Source organism: Nicotiana attenuata, chromosome 2 (assembly GCF_001879085.1).
Source record: "Nicotiana attenuata strain UT chromosome 2, NIATTr2, whole genome shotgun sequence".
Taxonomy (NCBI): domain Eukaryota; kingdom Viridiplantae; phylum Streptophyta; class Magnoliopsida; order Solanales; family Solanaceae; genus Nicotiana; species Nicotiana attenuata.
The window spans coordinates 6,489,229-6,506,923 of NC_031990.1; the positions used below are offsets into that span (position 1 = coordinate 6,489,229).

The 17,695-nt window shown below is 36.1% G+C and overlaps 1 protein-coding gene across 1 annotated transcript; it reads right to left on the reverse strand.

The window, feature by feature from the left end:
- Nucleotides 466-5,933, reverse strand: LOC109243746 (serine/threonine-protein kinase STY8-like). The gene is made up of 6 exons (XM_019410731.1): nucleotides 5,434-5,933; nucleotides 4,087-4,208; nucleotides 2,146-2,342; nucleotides 1,866-2,040; nucleotides 1,228-1,362; nucleotides 466-1,080 (listed from the first exon to the last, which is right to left on the reverse strand). Exons 1-6 carry the CDS (start codon nucleotides 5,732-5,734, stop codon nucleotides 874-876), a joined length of 1,137 nt encoding a protein of 378 aa, XP_019266276.1. The 5' UTR covers nucleotides 5,735-5,933; the 3' UTR covers nucleotides 466-873.

A 17,695-nucleotide genomic window follows, 5' to 3' on the forward strand; every position in this document is an offset into this window, starting at 1 on the left:
CTTAGGCAGAGACTTTTATAAGGCAGATGGTGCAAGAGTCGATAATTTTGTGAGTTGGTGTCTGTCAAGGGTGGCAGCACCTTGCCAAACTCAAGATTTTCCTTTGTAATTCATTTATTATAAAAGGTTTGGAAGGGGTTCCCGTAATTCTGCTTGTGCCTTTACTTATTTTATGATGCCTTGAAATTATTCTAAGTGCTAAACCTCGAAAGCGAAAGAAATTGGGGTGAAGGCTGAGCCAAGTTGGGACTTGACTGCCGCATAGCGGGCAGGTTTTCGGCGGACAGAAAACGCCCCTGTGACAGCTACCATGTTATTGACTCCCAACTGAAAAAAGAAAACAGAAAAAAAAAAGAAAAAAAAAAAGAAGAAGAAGAAGAAGAAAAAGATAACAAGGCAGAAATCAGTTGTCAAATTCCAACTATTTCCAGACTACCAGTTAAGATTCATTTGTTCAAAAGACAATAGGAGTAAATACAGATATTTTTATTAGCATGCTTCGCACATTTCATTTTAGCCTCAATGTTTATGACTACTACTGTTATATAAATAAATGTATTGACATAGAAGAAAGCAGTGTCAATTCCATCACCCAACCTACAGAAGCCAAATTGATGACATATTTGAAAATTTCCCAGAAATAAAAAAAGAAAAGAAACAATGGATATATTATAAGGAAAAAGAAAAAAGGGAAGAAAACAAATGGAAAAGAAGACATGAATGTATAAGCTTTACATCAACCAAGAGAATGCATGTACACAGCTTCCCAATAGAACCGCGAAAATATTCTGGCTCTGCAAGTTCACTTCGTCAAATATTTGGAAATTGAGATAGAATTTACCTACTTCTGCATGTCTTCTTGAGCTACAAGCTTCAAGGCCCACGATACTTTCGGAAACACAAACAACCCTGTTGTTGATCAGCGGGAATCATTCCTCCGCCTTTTGATGTATCAATAGCCTCTATCATGGATACTACCTCGTCCATCTCAGGCCGCTTGTCAGGGTTAGCGTCCCAACATCTCTTCATTACATTAGCAAGGGAACTTGGGCAACACCTTGGTATTTCTGGCCTTAGATTCTGTGTGGCACAACAGAATCCACAGTTAATCAAGGGAGCATAGGCAGAAGATCAAGAAGTGACCAATAACTATACATTCTTCTCTATCTGTCTTCTTCATATATCATTACTTATATCCAGGAAGTGCTAAAAAGCTGGAGGTTTTACCTGGCAAACCACAGCTGAAGTTACTTCTGAGAAGCTGAGATTAGAATATGGCATGTCACAGCAATAGATTTCCCACACACATATGCCAAAACTGTAAACATCGCATTTTCTATTGTATGGATTGCCATTGAGAACCTGTAGTTTCAGCATTCAACAATTTAGCAACAGCGGATGTAAAGTACAACAACTCTTTCATTTGCAACATTTTCATTCTTGCACATTTTCTTTCCCTGCATTTTAAAAAGTTTATCCAACACTTTCACTAATTCACTTGATTTTGGGGGTTAAAATCCCTACATTCACGTGACTCTTCCTCCGGGTTAGAAAAAGATGGGGATTGCAATAGGAAAAGATATAGCATATTTCGAAAAATCAACAACGAACATTGTGTTCTGTAGTAAGTTATACAGATCAAGGCTCATAGCATGTGTCTCTTGCACACTTATGCATTGTACACAAGTTGACGAATGAATCTTGGCGAAAAATAAGGGAACACTATGCAAGCAAGAATACCAAGAAAAAGCTTTATATATGCTGAATCTGCTTAATCCAACAAAAGAACAGAATGAGCAGACAGATTACTGACATGAATGAAAGACATTCATGGAGAGGTGAATCCTACTCCACTTCTGAATTACCTCAGGAGCCATATATCCAAGGGTTCCAGTCTCCCCAGTCATGTCATTTGGATTAGAGGCCTCAACGCGAGCAACCCCAAAATCTGCAATTTTTACTGTACGTGTCTTATCCAATAGCATATTCTCTGTCTTGACATCTCTATGCACAATCTTCTCAGAGTGAAGGTAACTTAACCTAAAAAAGTTCAAATGATTGACCTCAGTTCAGGTAAATGATAAATCGTATATATAATTCAGAGGGGTTTCAAATACATGAGAAAAAGTCAGAGCTCCGATTTACCCTCTGGCCATATCAAGTGCAATCTGCACAACTACTTTGAATGCTAGCTTCCTTCTTCTGTTCTTGATAAGGTAAGATTTTAATGCACCGCCCGGAAGGTACTCCACTATGACGCAGCATATGTTACTAGGCATGCCAATATGACCATTTTCTGTTTGTACATTTAGCCCAGAAGAGCCCATGGTTGCTCCGATGAACTGTGAGATTGGAGAGAGATATTAGTTATATGATGTGAAAAAAACAGTTTATTACAAAAATATGGGTAAATCTAAGCAACAATCAGTTTGTATGCTGAGACATGAGATAAGATTTTAGACATATGCAGTTTCCACAATCCAACGGCCTTTATGTTGTGCATGAAATACAGCACTAGAGATTAGGCCTCCAACCAGCAGAGACATAGTAAATCATTATAAACAGCAGCCTGTAAAATTAACACATATTAGATATTGCAGTTATTTTCTACAGCCAACGAAAACGTACAGGCAACGTTCACAACACCCTTAACTATCCTTCAAGCATCATGCTTTCACCTTCACCATAAAGGTTTCTGATACATCAATTAATTAATTTTGTATCTCATTTGTTTAAACCAGAAATAACACATAAGATATCTTTTGTCCTCACAATGATGTTTCCAAAATCAAGACGCTTTTATATTCTCCATGCTAACACGGTAGCTCAAGTACATCAAATATCAGATATCAGAACTTGACTATCAAACTACAACTTCTAAAGATTGAAACAAAATTCAAAAAGACATTGTTGCAACTTACAGCCTTGTATCCTGATGATTGGAGTTTAAGGTTCATCTATTCAAGTTGACCTAAATACAGAATATTCTTTTTCCCTTTTCCCACTTTGAAAGTTAGGTAATGGTGTCTATGCATTATACTGTTAACGTCCTTGTCAACATGACGTTCTGATCCCCACCATCAACCTATCAAGAGCTTGCCAAATTTCCCAAGATCAGCCTTTTTCTCATCTTCATTATAGAAAAATCATCTGAACCTACCATTATAAACTCAAAAATAATGTGGCTATTCACATGGCTTATAAAAGTTAATCTATTGTTTCCTTCGTTCTTCTCTTTTTGTAGATATTGCTCTGTTGATTGCTTTACCCATTATAAGTAGCTACTAATACCTATAAGGAACATCACTTGAATTCGTGCTCCAAACGAAAACTTTAAAAAAAGATCTACTAGATGCATTTAAATAACACCCTTATGCAAATATTACAAAACTGAATTAAAAAGAAAACCTTATGCAAAGCTTCAGCACTTTGACAGAATAGCGAAACATTCATATTTGTGACACAAAGATAAGCACACCTTTGATACGTAACTTGTCTTCAAATTCACATTTAGGAGGTAACACGAGCACGACTCACATAGTTTCGGTACTACTAATCAGAACCTGCTAATATAGCAAAAATTCGTACTCACAGGACTAAATTGATCTCTCCACCATAATCTCTTTCCTACTGTAGAACCACCATCGCTCATGTTTTAGTTTTTTTCTCATTCATTAACATCTAAACAAAAGTATCTTACTTTAAATGTAATTAATTTCTTTTTAGATATGTACATATCTTGAGCAAGCTGTGATTTACAATAGCTAATCACCACCAAACTAGCTAAACGAAGTTTCTTGGCCATGAAATGGAAAGATAGAGGCTCGTCATGCATATTACAATGGCATTGCCGTTGAAGAAGTGCTCTACTAGCACTATGTCCACACTTTGTTCCCAAAGCAGTGCAAAAAGTATGAATTGAGTAAAAGGTAGCATAGACTGGAAATTATTAGCAAATGGACCATCAAAGTTTTAGCCCCTGTGATAGGAACGACCATTAAGGACAATGAAGTTTCATGCAGAAGCAGTAGTATCCAAGAGGTTCTAAATCATTTCCTCATAAAAAGTTTATAGGTTGAATGTCACCTTAGTAACATTTGGATGGTCAAGCTTATGCCACACTGAAACTTCCTGAGTAAAAGCTGCCCTTAGTGATGATATTTCAGCATCTGTTCTGTGGCCCTCTTCCCCCCAGTCCAGTAGTTTCACTGTAGAATGTTAACAGAAACATGTTAGTAAGACCACTAGTTTATGGTAGTCATTAAATCATTCCAAAATTTGTTAAAAAGTTTCAACAGGAAAAATGGACAATTTTTGGACAAGCAAATTGGTTAAGGCCCTGTAGGAGCGACAATGACAACCACATTTAACACCAAAATGCTATTTAAAGCAAGGATATAAAAACAAAAACAGAAAACCAAAATTAATGAGAGAGCAAGAAAATGAGATCCAGAGTTGTAGGATCAGGATGGCAAGCATTAGTGTTTTGGATTACTTTATTACTTGAATTACAGATAGGATCACATGAAAGTTCAGAAATACAGCAATAATGCAAGACCAGCCAAGTTAATGCAATCATCTGCAACTTGCATAATTCAATTCAAACCCGTGCTGTTATTCACGGATTCCATAAGAATACACTCAAATGACAAACCATCAAAACACTATACAGTATTCATTCTTTTACTCCCAAACACACTCCAACCACATGAAGAAAATTAATAAAAGCAGCAACCATAGATCGACACTATTTCCTTATTAGTCCGTTTTAAAAAGATTGGCCCCTTTCAAAATTTCCTTAGTAGGAAGCATTTATAGCCACACAAATGATATGACATGTTTAAGACCACATTTATCCAAGTCTTCCCTTCTTTATTAAAGTTTGTACCAAAAAGTAGGACAATCTTTTCTAAACGGAGGGAGCAGTAGTTATATCCAGCAGCCTATAGAACATTAAAATTGAACCATGAATAGGCCCACAAAAATAATACTAAACACAACAAATAAATTTTCCACTAGTTATTATAGAATTAATGACTTTCCAAAATTGTAAACGCATGAACCATTTTTTACCATCAATTCTGTTTAAGTTCCTAGCACCTCTTCAAGATAGTGTGATCCATGCACTAAAACAAAATAAAAGGACAGGATAAAGAGAAAAGAAAATAACTTCTTAACAGTATAAAAGGAAAATGGACCGACAGTCCCAGAAATGCTGCGACACACCTCCTCCCGTGGTTCCCTAACTAACTCCCCTCCAAAAAAGTTAAAATGGATAATTAACAATAATAATGATAATAATAAATTTTATTTTTTTAGAGGGAAAAAAAAACGAAAATCAAAAGTAATTGAGTAACTGTATCACCCAGAAACCATTGAACAAAATGCTTTTTTTTTTTTTTAAGTATGGATAAAAACAGATAGGTGACTGACCGGCAACATCTTGGCCGTCGTAAATGCCACGGTGGACGGTACCAAAGGTGCCACGAGCAATGACACTTTTGATGATGAGTTTGGAAGGGTCAATTTCCCAGTCGTATCTTTGCTTGGGCTTGACGGAGGAAGATAAAGAGAGGGCAGCCGCAGTGGCGGTGGTGTAATTAATGCAAGAATCATCGAATGGTTTCTTCTTTTCCATAGTCCATGCTCTGTTGAGGTGCTTCTCCAGTTGCTCATCCAAACTCTTCAAATCAATCTGATCAGCTCTCACAAAACCATCACTGCTCTTCTCCATTTCGTTTTCTGCTTCCCCTTTTTCTCTCTGTGTTCAAAAAGATGAATATTTGATTGTTTCTTTGGGTAATATGATTGTTCAGTTGGGGTGATTTGGTATTAATTGTTTACGAACTAGTTTTAGAGGGAGGAATTAATAAAGGCAAAATGTTTTTGGTTTGGTGCAGGGGAAGAAGAAAGGGAAGAGAAGAGGAGTAATATGAGAGCATAACGCCATGTGTGCACATGGAATTGCCTGAAGCCAACGTGTATTCCTGACCCCACCACTCTTTTCTTCTTTCTTTTCTCATTTTTTTTCTTCTACCTTCTCTTTTATTAGAAAAATGGTAGTAATGTTTACTCTCTACTGTCGAAAATAAGCTACATCTTTTCCTTTTGTTATAAATATATTATATTATAAATATTCATTTAGTGCTCCGTTGTAAATAAGCTTTTTAAAGAAAAGAAGCTTATTTAATACTGTATTGGAAATAAACCTCCTGAAGAAGCTTATCACTTCGATAGTCCGTTATGTATAAACATTACCCCTAGTTGAAGATTATCTATATCTAGTACAAGCTTATCACTTCGATAGTCCGTTATGTATAAACATTATCCCTAGTTGAAAATTATCTATATCTAGTACAGTAACAGAGGAGATTTCAGTTTATTATGTACATAAGTTTGAAGTTGAATAATATATCAGTTTCTCTCTATACTTGTCTTTACTTTATAGTCTTTATTTTATAACACTTTTCAGTTTCTTATTAAAATTGTATCGCGATATTCAAATTGTTACTTTGTTACAGTTTTGGCATGTTAATATTCTTATCTTTTTTTCCAACATGTTAGTCTTTTACTTGGCATTGCCTAACCGATATCCACTTAAATGAGTGAATTGTACATGTTCAAAAAATTATAAGAAAATATTAAAATTTACTCCATAACTTTTTATTATGATCTACAATTAAGGTGGAATTCCGACAAAAAATGTTTTAAGGGTAAAAACAAGATGTTTTTGTAAAAATTGCACGGGCGTCCTATTTGGTCGACCTTATTTAACCTATACCTATTTTTTTATGAGACTTTTTCCTTCTTATACCATATATGAAACCTTATTACAAAAAATGTGCATAGTTTCATATTTACCCGCCATGTTCACAGTTATTCTACAAATATTATACCATTATATATCAATTATTAGGAGCAGATTCCTTCCTAATTAGGCGCGCTACAAATCTGGAACTAAATATTCTTCCAGATATTCCTATTTAGGCGCACTACAATTATGGAAGTAAATATTCTTCCAAATATTTCATTAAATAGGAAATCATTGTAGCATTAAAATTCTTCTATAATTCAAAAAATGAATTGATTATTCTTCTACAATTCAAAAACGAATTGATTATTCTTCTACAATTCACAAATCAAAAACGACTAAATCTTCTACAGTTCTTCTACATCAAACGCAATTATGTCCAAATTTCAGTAATACAAAGCAAAGGAAAAGAGAGCAGCAATTCCACCATTAACAGTCATTAAAAAGCTTGAAAGCTTTGAATTCAAATTTGGGTTTTCAAAAATCATTATTTGTTTGGATTGGGTGTTGTTGAAAATAATTGAGAATATGGTTTGGAGTTTATATCTCAATTTTGAGGGGTTTTGGTGAAGATTAGACTTGGTTTTGACTGAGTTTCAGATTGAAACTCGAAGAAGAAGACGTATATTGCAGAAATTGTAGAAAAGTTATAGATAAATTGAAGAAAATTGTAGATTTTCAACATAGATTGTAGTTTTATTGTAGTATAAATGTAGTAATTATGTAGATACCCTTACAAATAATACTGCTTTATACATACTTAAACTGATTTGTAGTATATTTGTCGAATTTTTGTAGAAAATTTGTAGATGAAGAGAAAAATTTTGTAGTCAACATTTTTTCAATATAGATTGTAGTTTAATTGTAGTATAAATGTAGTGATTTTGTAGATAATTATGAAAACAATATTGTTTTATACATCCTAAAACTGATGTGTAGTTTATTTGTAGATAAATGTAGGAATTTTATAGATATTACCGTAAAATTAGACTTCCATAGAATTTGAAATATATGTGGCATAGGAATGTAAAAATCTCTTTTATTTATTTCAAATTCTGATCAATCCAACTGTAACTACTTCATATTTTTGCTGTATCAAATGTGTGTATAAAGTGTGCGAAATCAAGAAACTCAGATTAGAAATAGAAAAAGTAAAACAGAAGTAAAAATAAGAAATTTTCCAATATTATATTATGAAAGACGTAACAGTCATAATGCCCACACTTTAATTTGAGAACAAAAATTTCAACTTAGTTTTAACTGTTTCTGGCCATATGGACAAAATGACTGCAGCGAGGGCAAATGACCTCATGGGTAAACAATTTTAGAGAAATTTCCACACCCATATACCATCCGAAAATCAGTAGCCCAATTTAGAGAATGGAGAAGTAGAGAACAGAGGAGTTTCCTCGTCGAAAACCGTCAACGGCGGCGAAGATGTATTTAGTTCTAAAGAATCTGATGCTTCCTCCGCCGATCATCTTGTTATGGGTAAAGCGTGAGTGGGCTGGGGGGTTAGGAGAGAGAAACGTGGGATGAGTGGGGATACTTATCTATACAGATTCCTTTAATTAAGGAGTAAAAAAAGTACAATTAATTATACCCTTAATTAATTACGGTATAGAATTGGTAATTTAGTATACTAAGTGTAATTAAGTCAAACCTTAAACATTGAGGGTAATAAGGTTTCCTATGTGGCATAGGAATGTAAAAATTCCTTTTTTTAAAAGTTTTAACTTGTGCCCACTTTTTAAACAACTTCATCCCCCTTTCTCCTCCTCCTTCTCCTCGTTCGTTTTCTTCTTCTTCTTTCTTCTGTTGTTGTTGGTGCTGCTATGAAACTTCAGTTCATGGGATGATTGTAATAAATATATTTATCAAATTATTTAAAAACATATTATAAATAATTACGTAAGTTAGTAGACAATAATTTGTGAATATTTCCACGTACGTAAGTTAGTAAACAATGATAGTTCTGTTCTTTTCACGTTTATTGTTTCCAAAATTTATGATTTAGATACTGTTGGCAATCTGATTATTTATCTATATGTTAGAAAGCTTTTTCAAAAACTTCAGCTTATATAGTGCTGAAGTTTTTACAAATAAACTAAATAACTTCAGCATCTTTTGCTGAAGTTTTTGAAAAAGCTTTATGACAAAATTATGAATCCAGGACAAAAAAACTAGTGTTGAAGTTTTTACAAATGAGCTAAATAACTTCAGCAGCTTCTGCTGAAGTTTTTGGTAAAGCTAATCCAGGACCAAAAAACTTCAGCTTATTTAGTGCTGAAGTTTTTATAAATGAACTAAATAACTTCAGCATCTTCTGCTGAAGTTTTTGAAAAAACTTAATGACAAAAGTAAAGAATCCAGGACAAAAAAACTCAGCTTATTTAGTGCAATTACAAACAAAAACTTCAGCAAATAGAGAGCAAACCTTTAACTACTATGCTTAAGTTCAGCAATTACAAATAAAAACTTCAGGAAATAGAGAACAAAACTCCAATTACTATGCTTAAGTTCAGCAATTACAAACAAAAACTTCAGCACACTTGGTTTAGCACACTTGCTACTTCAGGCCCGTCTACTAGAATGCTGAAGTTTTGCGTTATTGCCTTTGCTACTTCAGCCCCGTATGCTGAAGTTACACGAAAAAGCGGGTACGCTTGCAATTTTTTTTGCAAAGCGGATACAAGTTAAAACGTGACCCAAAAAGCGAGTACAGATACAAATGTCCCCATGTTTTTTCCTAATAGCAGTGTAACATTGGACCAATAGTCTAACGAAAAGCAAAATTACTCAATTTTGAATAATACAAACAAAAGTTTGACTATTATCCCTTTGCAATATTATTATGAGAGTTAAGTAGCGAATTTTGGTGAAATTTGATTGTGTTATAGTAAACATAGCTAGCGAGCAAGTGATTGTACTCCAATTCGTCTAAATTTTGCTTGAACCAAAATATGATTATTTAGATCTAATTTGGGTTACAGCGATCGTTAATCTTAAATAATACATCATTGATCATTCTGTAAGGATTTAACGAGGTGGACAAGTTACGAAAATATAAAACAAATTATCACCCATAAGAAATATACGAAATAAAATTATAATTTTGGTTGTAAAATGGAATAAATGATTAAAAATGTGGTTACGACGTGTCTAAGTTGTACACAATCTTTTTTCCCGAAAATTATGGACATTATTTCATTTAGGAGGTTACTGACAAAAGTTAAGTTGACCTTAGTTGTCCTTTTCTTATTTGAAACGGAAAAAGGAGTTTCATTATATTTGACTGCCCAACCTTTATCTTTGCAATTAATTAAAGTTTGAAAGGTTATCTTTAGTGCTTAAAATAGAATCATGAAGGCGAGATATCGTTATTTATATTAACTTTGCTAATGGATAGACATCGATTATGAGTACTAAACAAGTAATTTCTGAAATAATATACTCCAAAGTTTTGCATGAGAATAAAGTTGAGTAAATCACTTGTTTATAGAAGACACAAACCTCATGAACAGGGATCAACTTGTTGTAATTGTTCAATAACTTTATTAACAAAAATTAAAAAAAATATCAAATTCGAACATCGTTAATTGTGTGTTCGCATAATTTTCTCAAAAGTGATTGGAGTGACAAACCATAAGACTGCAGAAGTTAGTGGCAGTCAGTTATAATTTCGTGTTGCAAATGATCATTTTCAAGTTCAAAGTCCTTGAAACCCTAATATGTCACGACCCGGATTTCCCACCATCGGGAGTTGTGATGGCGCACACTAATGTGAGCTAGGCAAGCCAATTATTTGAACAATTTACCTTTTTACCCATTTTATATCCTTTAACAGTTAAGAAGAAATAATATTTAAACAGCGGAATTAACGTAAACGGAAGAAAAAACAATAAGCTATCTGAACATGAATATCTAATACAATTTCTTGAGTCTCGACTACCCAGAACTGGTGTCATAGTTTCACAGACGGTCTAAGAATACTACAAATTAAGGTATGAAAGAAATAAATACAATACTGTATCTGGAAATGCATGAAAGAAACAGGAATAGTAGATAGAAGAAGACGCCAAGGCCTGCGGACGCCTGCAGGACTACCTCGGGTCGCCTGATGAGCTAGAATCGGAAATCCCACTGCGGTCCGAAGTCTACACCACTGGGGTCTACACAAAAGAGTGTAGAGTGTAGTATCAGCACAACCGACCCCATGTGCTGGTAAGTGCCTAGCCTAACCTCGGCGAAATAGTGACGAGGCTAGGACCAGACTATCAAATAAACCTGTGCAGTTATATAATATACAGCGGAAAGTAAAGCAGGTATAAGCAAGTAAGGATGGGAGGGGGAAACATGCTTCGGGGAATAACAGGAAAAAACAGAATATCAAGAGAACTATAAAGGAATCAAAATTCAACCACTAGCAAGAATAAGGAAAACAAAAGGCAAATTTTACTTTCTTTTCACATCTTGTTGCAGGCGCGCAACCCGATCCCACTTCCTGTATCTCGTGGCAGGCGTGCCACCCGCTCCCATTTCATGTATCTCGTGGCAGGCGTGCCACCCAATCCCATTTCATGTATCTCGTGGTAGGCGTACCACCCGCTCCCATTTTATTTATCTCGTGGTAGGCGTACCACCCGCTCCCATTTCATTATATCTCGTGGTAAACGTACCACCCGCTCCCATTTCGTTATATCTCATGGTAGGCGTACCACCCGCTCCCATTTCATTATATCTTATGGTAGGCGTACCACCCGCTCCCATGTACAAGCCAACAATAATCACAAGGAATCCCGACAAGGGAACAATAATATCAACAAACATCACGGTAAGGAAATAATGATATCACAACAATATCCCAGCAAGGGAGAAACAACTATAACCAAACTTGTTACAACATCTAACTACCCCAGCTATTACTAAACTTGTTACAACACCTAACCCGAAGAATCAACAACCTAAGCATCCGTAATATCAAATACGAACACAACGCAAGGGAACCACAACTCAACAATAGCCCGGCAAGGGGCAACATAATGATTTCTTCTCTTTCTCACTTTTACTTCACATTTCACTTCACAACTCGAGCCACTGCTCTAGAGGTTCAATTATCACTTATACTTTCACAATTCGTTATACAACTGGAGCCAACGCTCCTCAATGTTCATAGGTTACGATTCTTTTCACAACAAATATAAATCTTCACCAAGGCATGAATAATACAACGAAGTCATGAAAATCATAATATAAGACTCACTTTCATTCTTGACACCAACATATAGATACTCGTCACCATGCCTATATGTCGTACTCAACAAGAAGCAAATAGCAAATAAGACGTAACTCCTAATCACTCAAGCTAAGGTTAGACCAAACACTTACCTCGATGCCACGAACACAATTCACGATCCAATTATAGCTTTACCCCTTGATTCCACCACCAATTCGCTCGTATCTAGTCACAAGTTACTTAATTACATCAATAAATGCTAAATGAATCAACCCCAATGCATGAAAAAATGGATTTTCCAAAGTTTTACCCAAAAAGTCAAAATCGCCCCCGGGCCCACATGGTCAAAACCCGAGGTTCGAACCAAAATCCGATTACCCATTCCCCCACGAGCCCAAATATATAATTTGTTTTGAAATCGGACCTCAAATCGAGGTCCAAATCCCTAATTTTTGAAAAACCTAGGTTCTATCCAAAACACCCAATTTCCCCCATGAAAATCTTTGATTTTAAGTTGAAATCATGTTAAAAGATGTTAATGATTGAAGAAAACTAGTTAAAAACGACTTACAATTGATTTGGAAGGAAAGTTGCTCTTGAAAAATCGCCCTANACTCAGACTTCTCCCAAGCTTGGTCCTTCGTGTGGGTACCTCACACTTAGTTCCAACCATTTGTTTGCTGATGCATCCTTCCAATACCTTTGCTTTCCATGCTCCTAGAAAATAAAAAATTGACACTACAAAAATAATACAATTAAAAAATAAAAAAAATAAATAAAAGAAAGCAATAAAGCTGGGTTGCCTCCCAACAAGCGCTTGATTTAACGTCGCGGCACGACGTGAATCACTTTCTGCCTCCACTTTGAACTTATGAATCGGACCCCAAGTTTTGATTCTGCTCTATGATCATGCTCCTGGGGTGGTGGAACGAATCTGACTAGCCCAATAAAATAATGTAGTATTCTGCACTTCTTGGCCTTTATATGAGGTGTGTAATCCCGACTTTCTGGCAAGAAGAATTCCAGAATGTAAGCACTTTGTTCATCATTCCTTGACTCCTCAAATGGCTCGGACGACTCTATTTTCATATCATCATCTAAACACAATGTGGAAAAATGCTTAGAGTGAGGACCAATGCGCTCAACTACATGAACATTGGGACTATCTACATTCTCAACACTAATGACAATAGAGTCAACTAAATATGTATCCTCAATATCCTTGGTTGACTCTAGTATCTCTTCTACAACATCGACATCCTCAAAATCTAGTGTGATTGATTGTTGGTGTTCTACTCTAGCCTCCTCCTCTAGCTCATCAATTTTTGTATCTAATTCACGCTCTTCTTGGATACTATTCACAATATTGGCTTGTTGAGCATTAAAAACTTCAACCAGTTGACTCATGTGAACTTTCAAGTTGTGAATAGTTTCCTCCTACCTTTCTATCCGCAGTAGTAATTTACTCTGTTGTTCCAAAATGCACTTTAACATATCTTCGAGCTTCTTAGGTCAGCTTCCTAGGTTCTTGTTCCTACTTAACTTCTACCACGAAAAAAGAAGAACCATCAAAGTAAGGGTTGGGTGAAGATAAGAAATATAAGCACAACCGTGAAAGTGACCATCTTGACCACCACACATATCACACACATTCCACACATAAGATTGAGTTGGTGCACAAAACTCGCTCTCAGGAATATTTTGATAATTTTGCCCTGGGTGGTTTCCTTCACAATATGCATAAGGAGGATCAAAAGTAGAATTACCAACAACAAAATTCTCATAATTCCATGATGTCATGTTTCTCAAATAAATAAATAAAACTAAAATAATAAAAAAATAAAAAAAATCAAATAATAAAATAAAAGTTCAAACTTGAAACCTAGCAATATGTACACCTACAACTACAGCGTTAGTTCCCCGGCAACGGCGCCAAAATTTGATCACGCCCAACTATGCCTTATGAAAAGGAATAAGAGATCGCTGCAAATATAATCCGGTTTACAAGTCCGGAGTCGAATCCCACAGAGAACTAAGGTTTAGCTACAGCTGTTCACTATCACCAAGAAGACAAGCTTGAACAATTCCTAACTTATAGATATTAAGATTCTTCTGTTTAACTAATTAACTAACAAATTAAAATAGTAAATTAACAACTAACGATACTGAGGGTTAGAGAAAAGATTAAGGAGGTCTAGAGTTATGATTTTCCCAATTGTCGGAATCCTTCCCGCTATGTCTTCTATAATTTCGCCTAAGTATTCTCTACCGATCATGAGCACTCTTATTACCGTAATCTCTCCCGAGTAATTACGACAATTTACTAGACGCACTCTCCCGAGCTACGCTAGCTGGCTTTTAATACAGCTCACTTCAGATCGCACCCAAGGCTTCGTTATCCCTAATCCCACCTTTAAACCCTCGGTTATTGATCCCTCATATACTTTGGGAGTGGTTTTGTTTAACAATTACCTAAATATGCACTCTCTCCCGAGTTATGCATACTAAATAGGCGCAGCTAATTGAGAGCTCTTCAACCAACCACAATATAAACGTAGTTGAACAAATAGAGAAAAGCTATGGCTCAATTATATAAAAACATAACAAGAATTTATCCTACAAAAGGTTCTATCAAAACTCTAGATAACAAATTAGCTATTCATAATAGTATGTAAAACTACAATACTAAAAGTCATAGCCAACAATGAAAAATAGGAAGAGGAAGGAAAAAACTCGTAGAAGAATTCTCCGCCTTGCTACCTATGTGTTTTTCCTCCAAGGGTGTTGTCTAACCCTAAAGTAGTGTCTCTCCTGCCTCCTTAGGTCTAATTTGTGTCCAAAATATTTCCCCTCTCCTTCAAAATAGGTTTAGGAACCCTTTTATACAAGTTGGAATAGTGTAGGGCCGAAATAAACTTGTCCCGGGCGAAATAGGACTTCTTTTTGACGCCTGGAGGGGCGCGGCCGCGGTCAAAACGCGGTAGGACCGCGGCCAGATAAGCTCTCTGATTTCTGCCGCGGTCAGTTCCGCGGTCGCGGTTTCGACCGTATTTTTTACCCTGTTCCATTTGGAATTTGGAAAAACGTAAAACANNNCTCATGGTAGTACCACCCGCTTCCATTTCATTATATCTTGTGGTAGGCGTATCACCCGCTCCCATTTCATTATATCTCGTGGTAGGCGTACCACCCGCTCCCATTTCATTAAATCTTGTGGTAGGCGTACCACCCGCTCCCATTTACAACCCAAAATCACAAGGAATCCCGGCAAGGGAACAAAAGCAATATAATAACTCCCCGATAAGGGAACAACAATATCAAGACAAACATCCCGGCAAGGGAGAATCAGCTATAACCAATCCTAACTCAACTCCTACTCAGCTATACCCAAACCTGTTCCAACATCTAACTACCTCAACTGTAACCAAACTTGTTACAACACCTAACTACCTCGGCTATACCCAAACTTGTTCCAACATCTAACTATCTCAGCTATAACCATAATCCTTACCTAACACAAAGAATCATTAACCTAAGTATCCGTAATATTAATTAAGAACACAGTGCAAGGGAACCACAATTCAACAATAACCCGGCAAGGGAGCAACATAATGATCTCTTCTCTTTCTCACTTTTACTTCACAATTCACTTCACAACTCGAGCCACTGCTCTAGAGGTTCAATTATCACTTATACTTTCACAATTCGTTATACAACTGGAGCCAACGCTCCTCAATGTTCATAGGTCACAATTCTTTTCACAACTTTACACAACAAATAGAAATTTTCACCAAGGCATGAATAATACAACGAAATCATGGAAATCACAATATAAGACTCACGGTCATGCTCGACACCAATGTATAGATACTCGTTACCATGCTTATACGTCGTACTCAACAAGAAAGTAGGACACAACTCCTAATCCCTCAAGCTAAGGTTAGACCAAACACTTACCTCGATGCCACGAACACAATTCACGATCCAATTATAGCTTTACCCCTTGATTCCACCACCAATTCGCTCGTATCTAGTCACAAGTTACTTAATTACATCAATAAATGTTAAATGAATCAATTTGAATGCATGAAAATGGATTTTCCAAAGTTTTACCCAAAAAGTCAAAATCGCCCCCGGGCCCACATGGTCAAAACCCGAGGTTCGAACCAAAACCCGATTACCCATTCCCCCACGAACTCAAATATATAATTTATTTTGAAATCAGACGTCAAATTGAGGTCCAAATCCCCAATTTTTGAAAAACCTAGGTTCTACCCAAAACACCCAATTTTCCCCATGAAAATCTTTGATTTTAGGTTGAAATCATGTTAAAAGATGTTAATGATTGAAGGAAATGAGTAAAAACTAACTTACAATCGATTTGGAAGAAGACTTGTTCTAGGAAAATCGCCCAAAGGAGTTTGTGTTTGACAAAGATGTGAAAAATGACTTAAAATCGGCTAAGTATAGAAAAATGCAGGTCTCGATTATGGGAAATGCGAAACAGGTTTCGCATTTGCGAACCCTTTGAAAATCTCGGACTTTCGCAATTGCGATCAGAACGTCGCATTTGCGACTAGCCCTCCTTCGCATTTGCGGACCAATGGGTCGCATTTGCGATCACGCCTGCACAGTCCACTTCTCGCATTTGCGAGACTGGCTTCGCAAATGCGAAGCCTGCAGATCAGAAATACCAGCTATTTTTTTTTTCAAAGTTCAAAATGCACTCGTGGCCTATCCAAAACTCACCCGAGCCCTCGGGGCTCCAAACTAAATATACACACAACCTCAAAAACATCCTACAGACTTATTCGTGCGATCAAATCGCCAAAATAACATCATAAACATCGGATTAAACCTCAAAATCCATGAATTCTTTCAAACTTCTTAAAACATCAAATTTTCCAATTTAGGTCCGAATCACGTCAAACGACATCCGTTTTTCACCAAATTTCACAGAAACATCTTAAGTCATATATAAGACCTGTACCGGGTGCCGGAACCAAAATACGGGCCCGATACCATCAGGTTCTAATCAAATTTCATTTCAAAACCTTATAAATAATTTCAGAAAATAATTTCTTTCAAAAATTTATTTCTCGGGCTTGGGACCTCGAAATTCGATTCTGGGCATACGCCCAAGTCCCATATTTTCCTACGGACCCTCCGGGACCGTCAAATCACGGGTCCGGGTCCGTTTACCCAAAACGTTGACCGAGGTCAAATTAATTCATTTCATAGTCAAAATTTACCATTTTTCACAGATTTTCACATTTAGGCTTTCCGGCTACACGCCCGGACTGCGCACGCAAATCTAGGTGATCCAAAAGAGGTTTTTAAGGCCTCGGAACGCAAAATTCAATTTAAAAACAAGTGATGAACTTTTGGGCCATCACATAATACAAAACGTCTATGATTTTTTTTCTTTTGTTTTGGTCAAGAACGTAAACGTGGTAAGGATATACGTTCGGAAGAAAATAAATTAATTATATGAGATCTGCATTGAATATAATATGCATTTAAACTATGCTTCTCTTTTGATTTCTTGTGGTTGATACCAAATTAATCATTCATTTCTATTTCTCAATATTTGTTATGGTGGATGATCACGCCCAACTATGCCTTATAAAAAGGACTAAGCGGTCGTT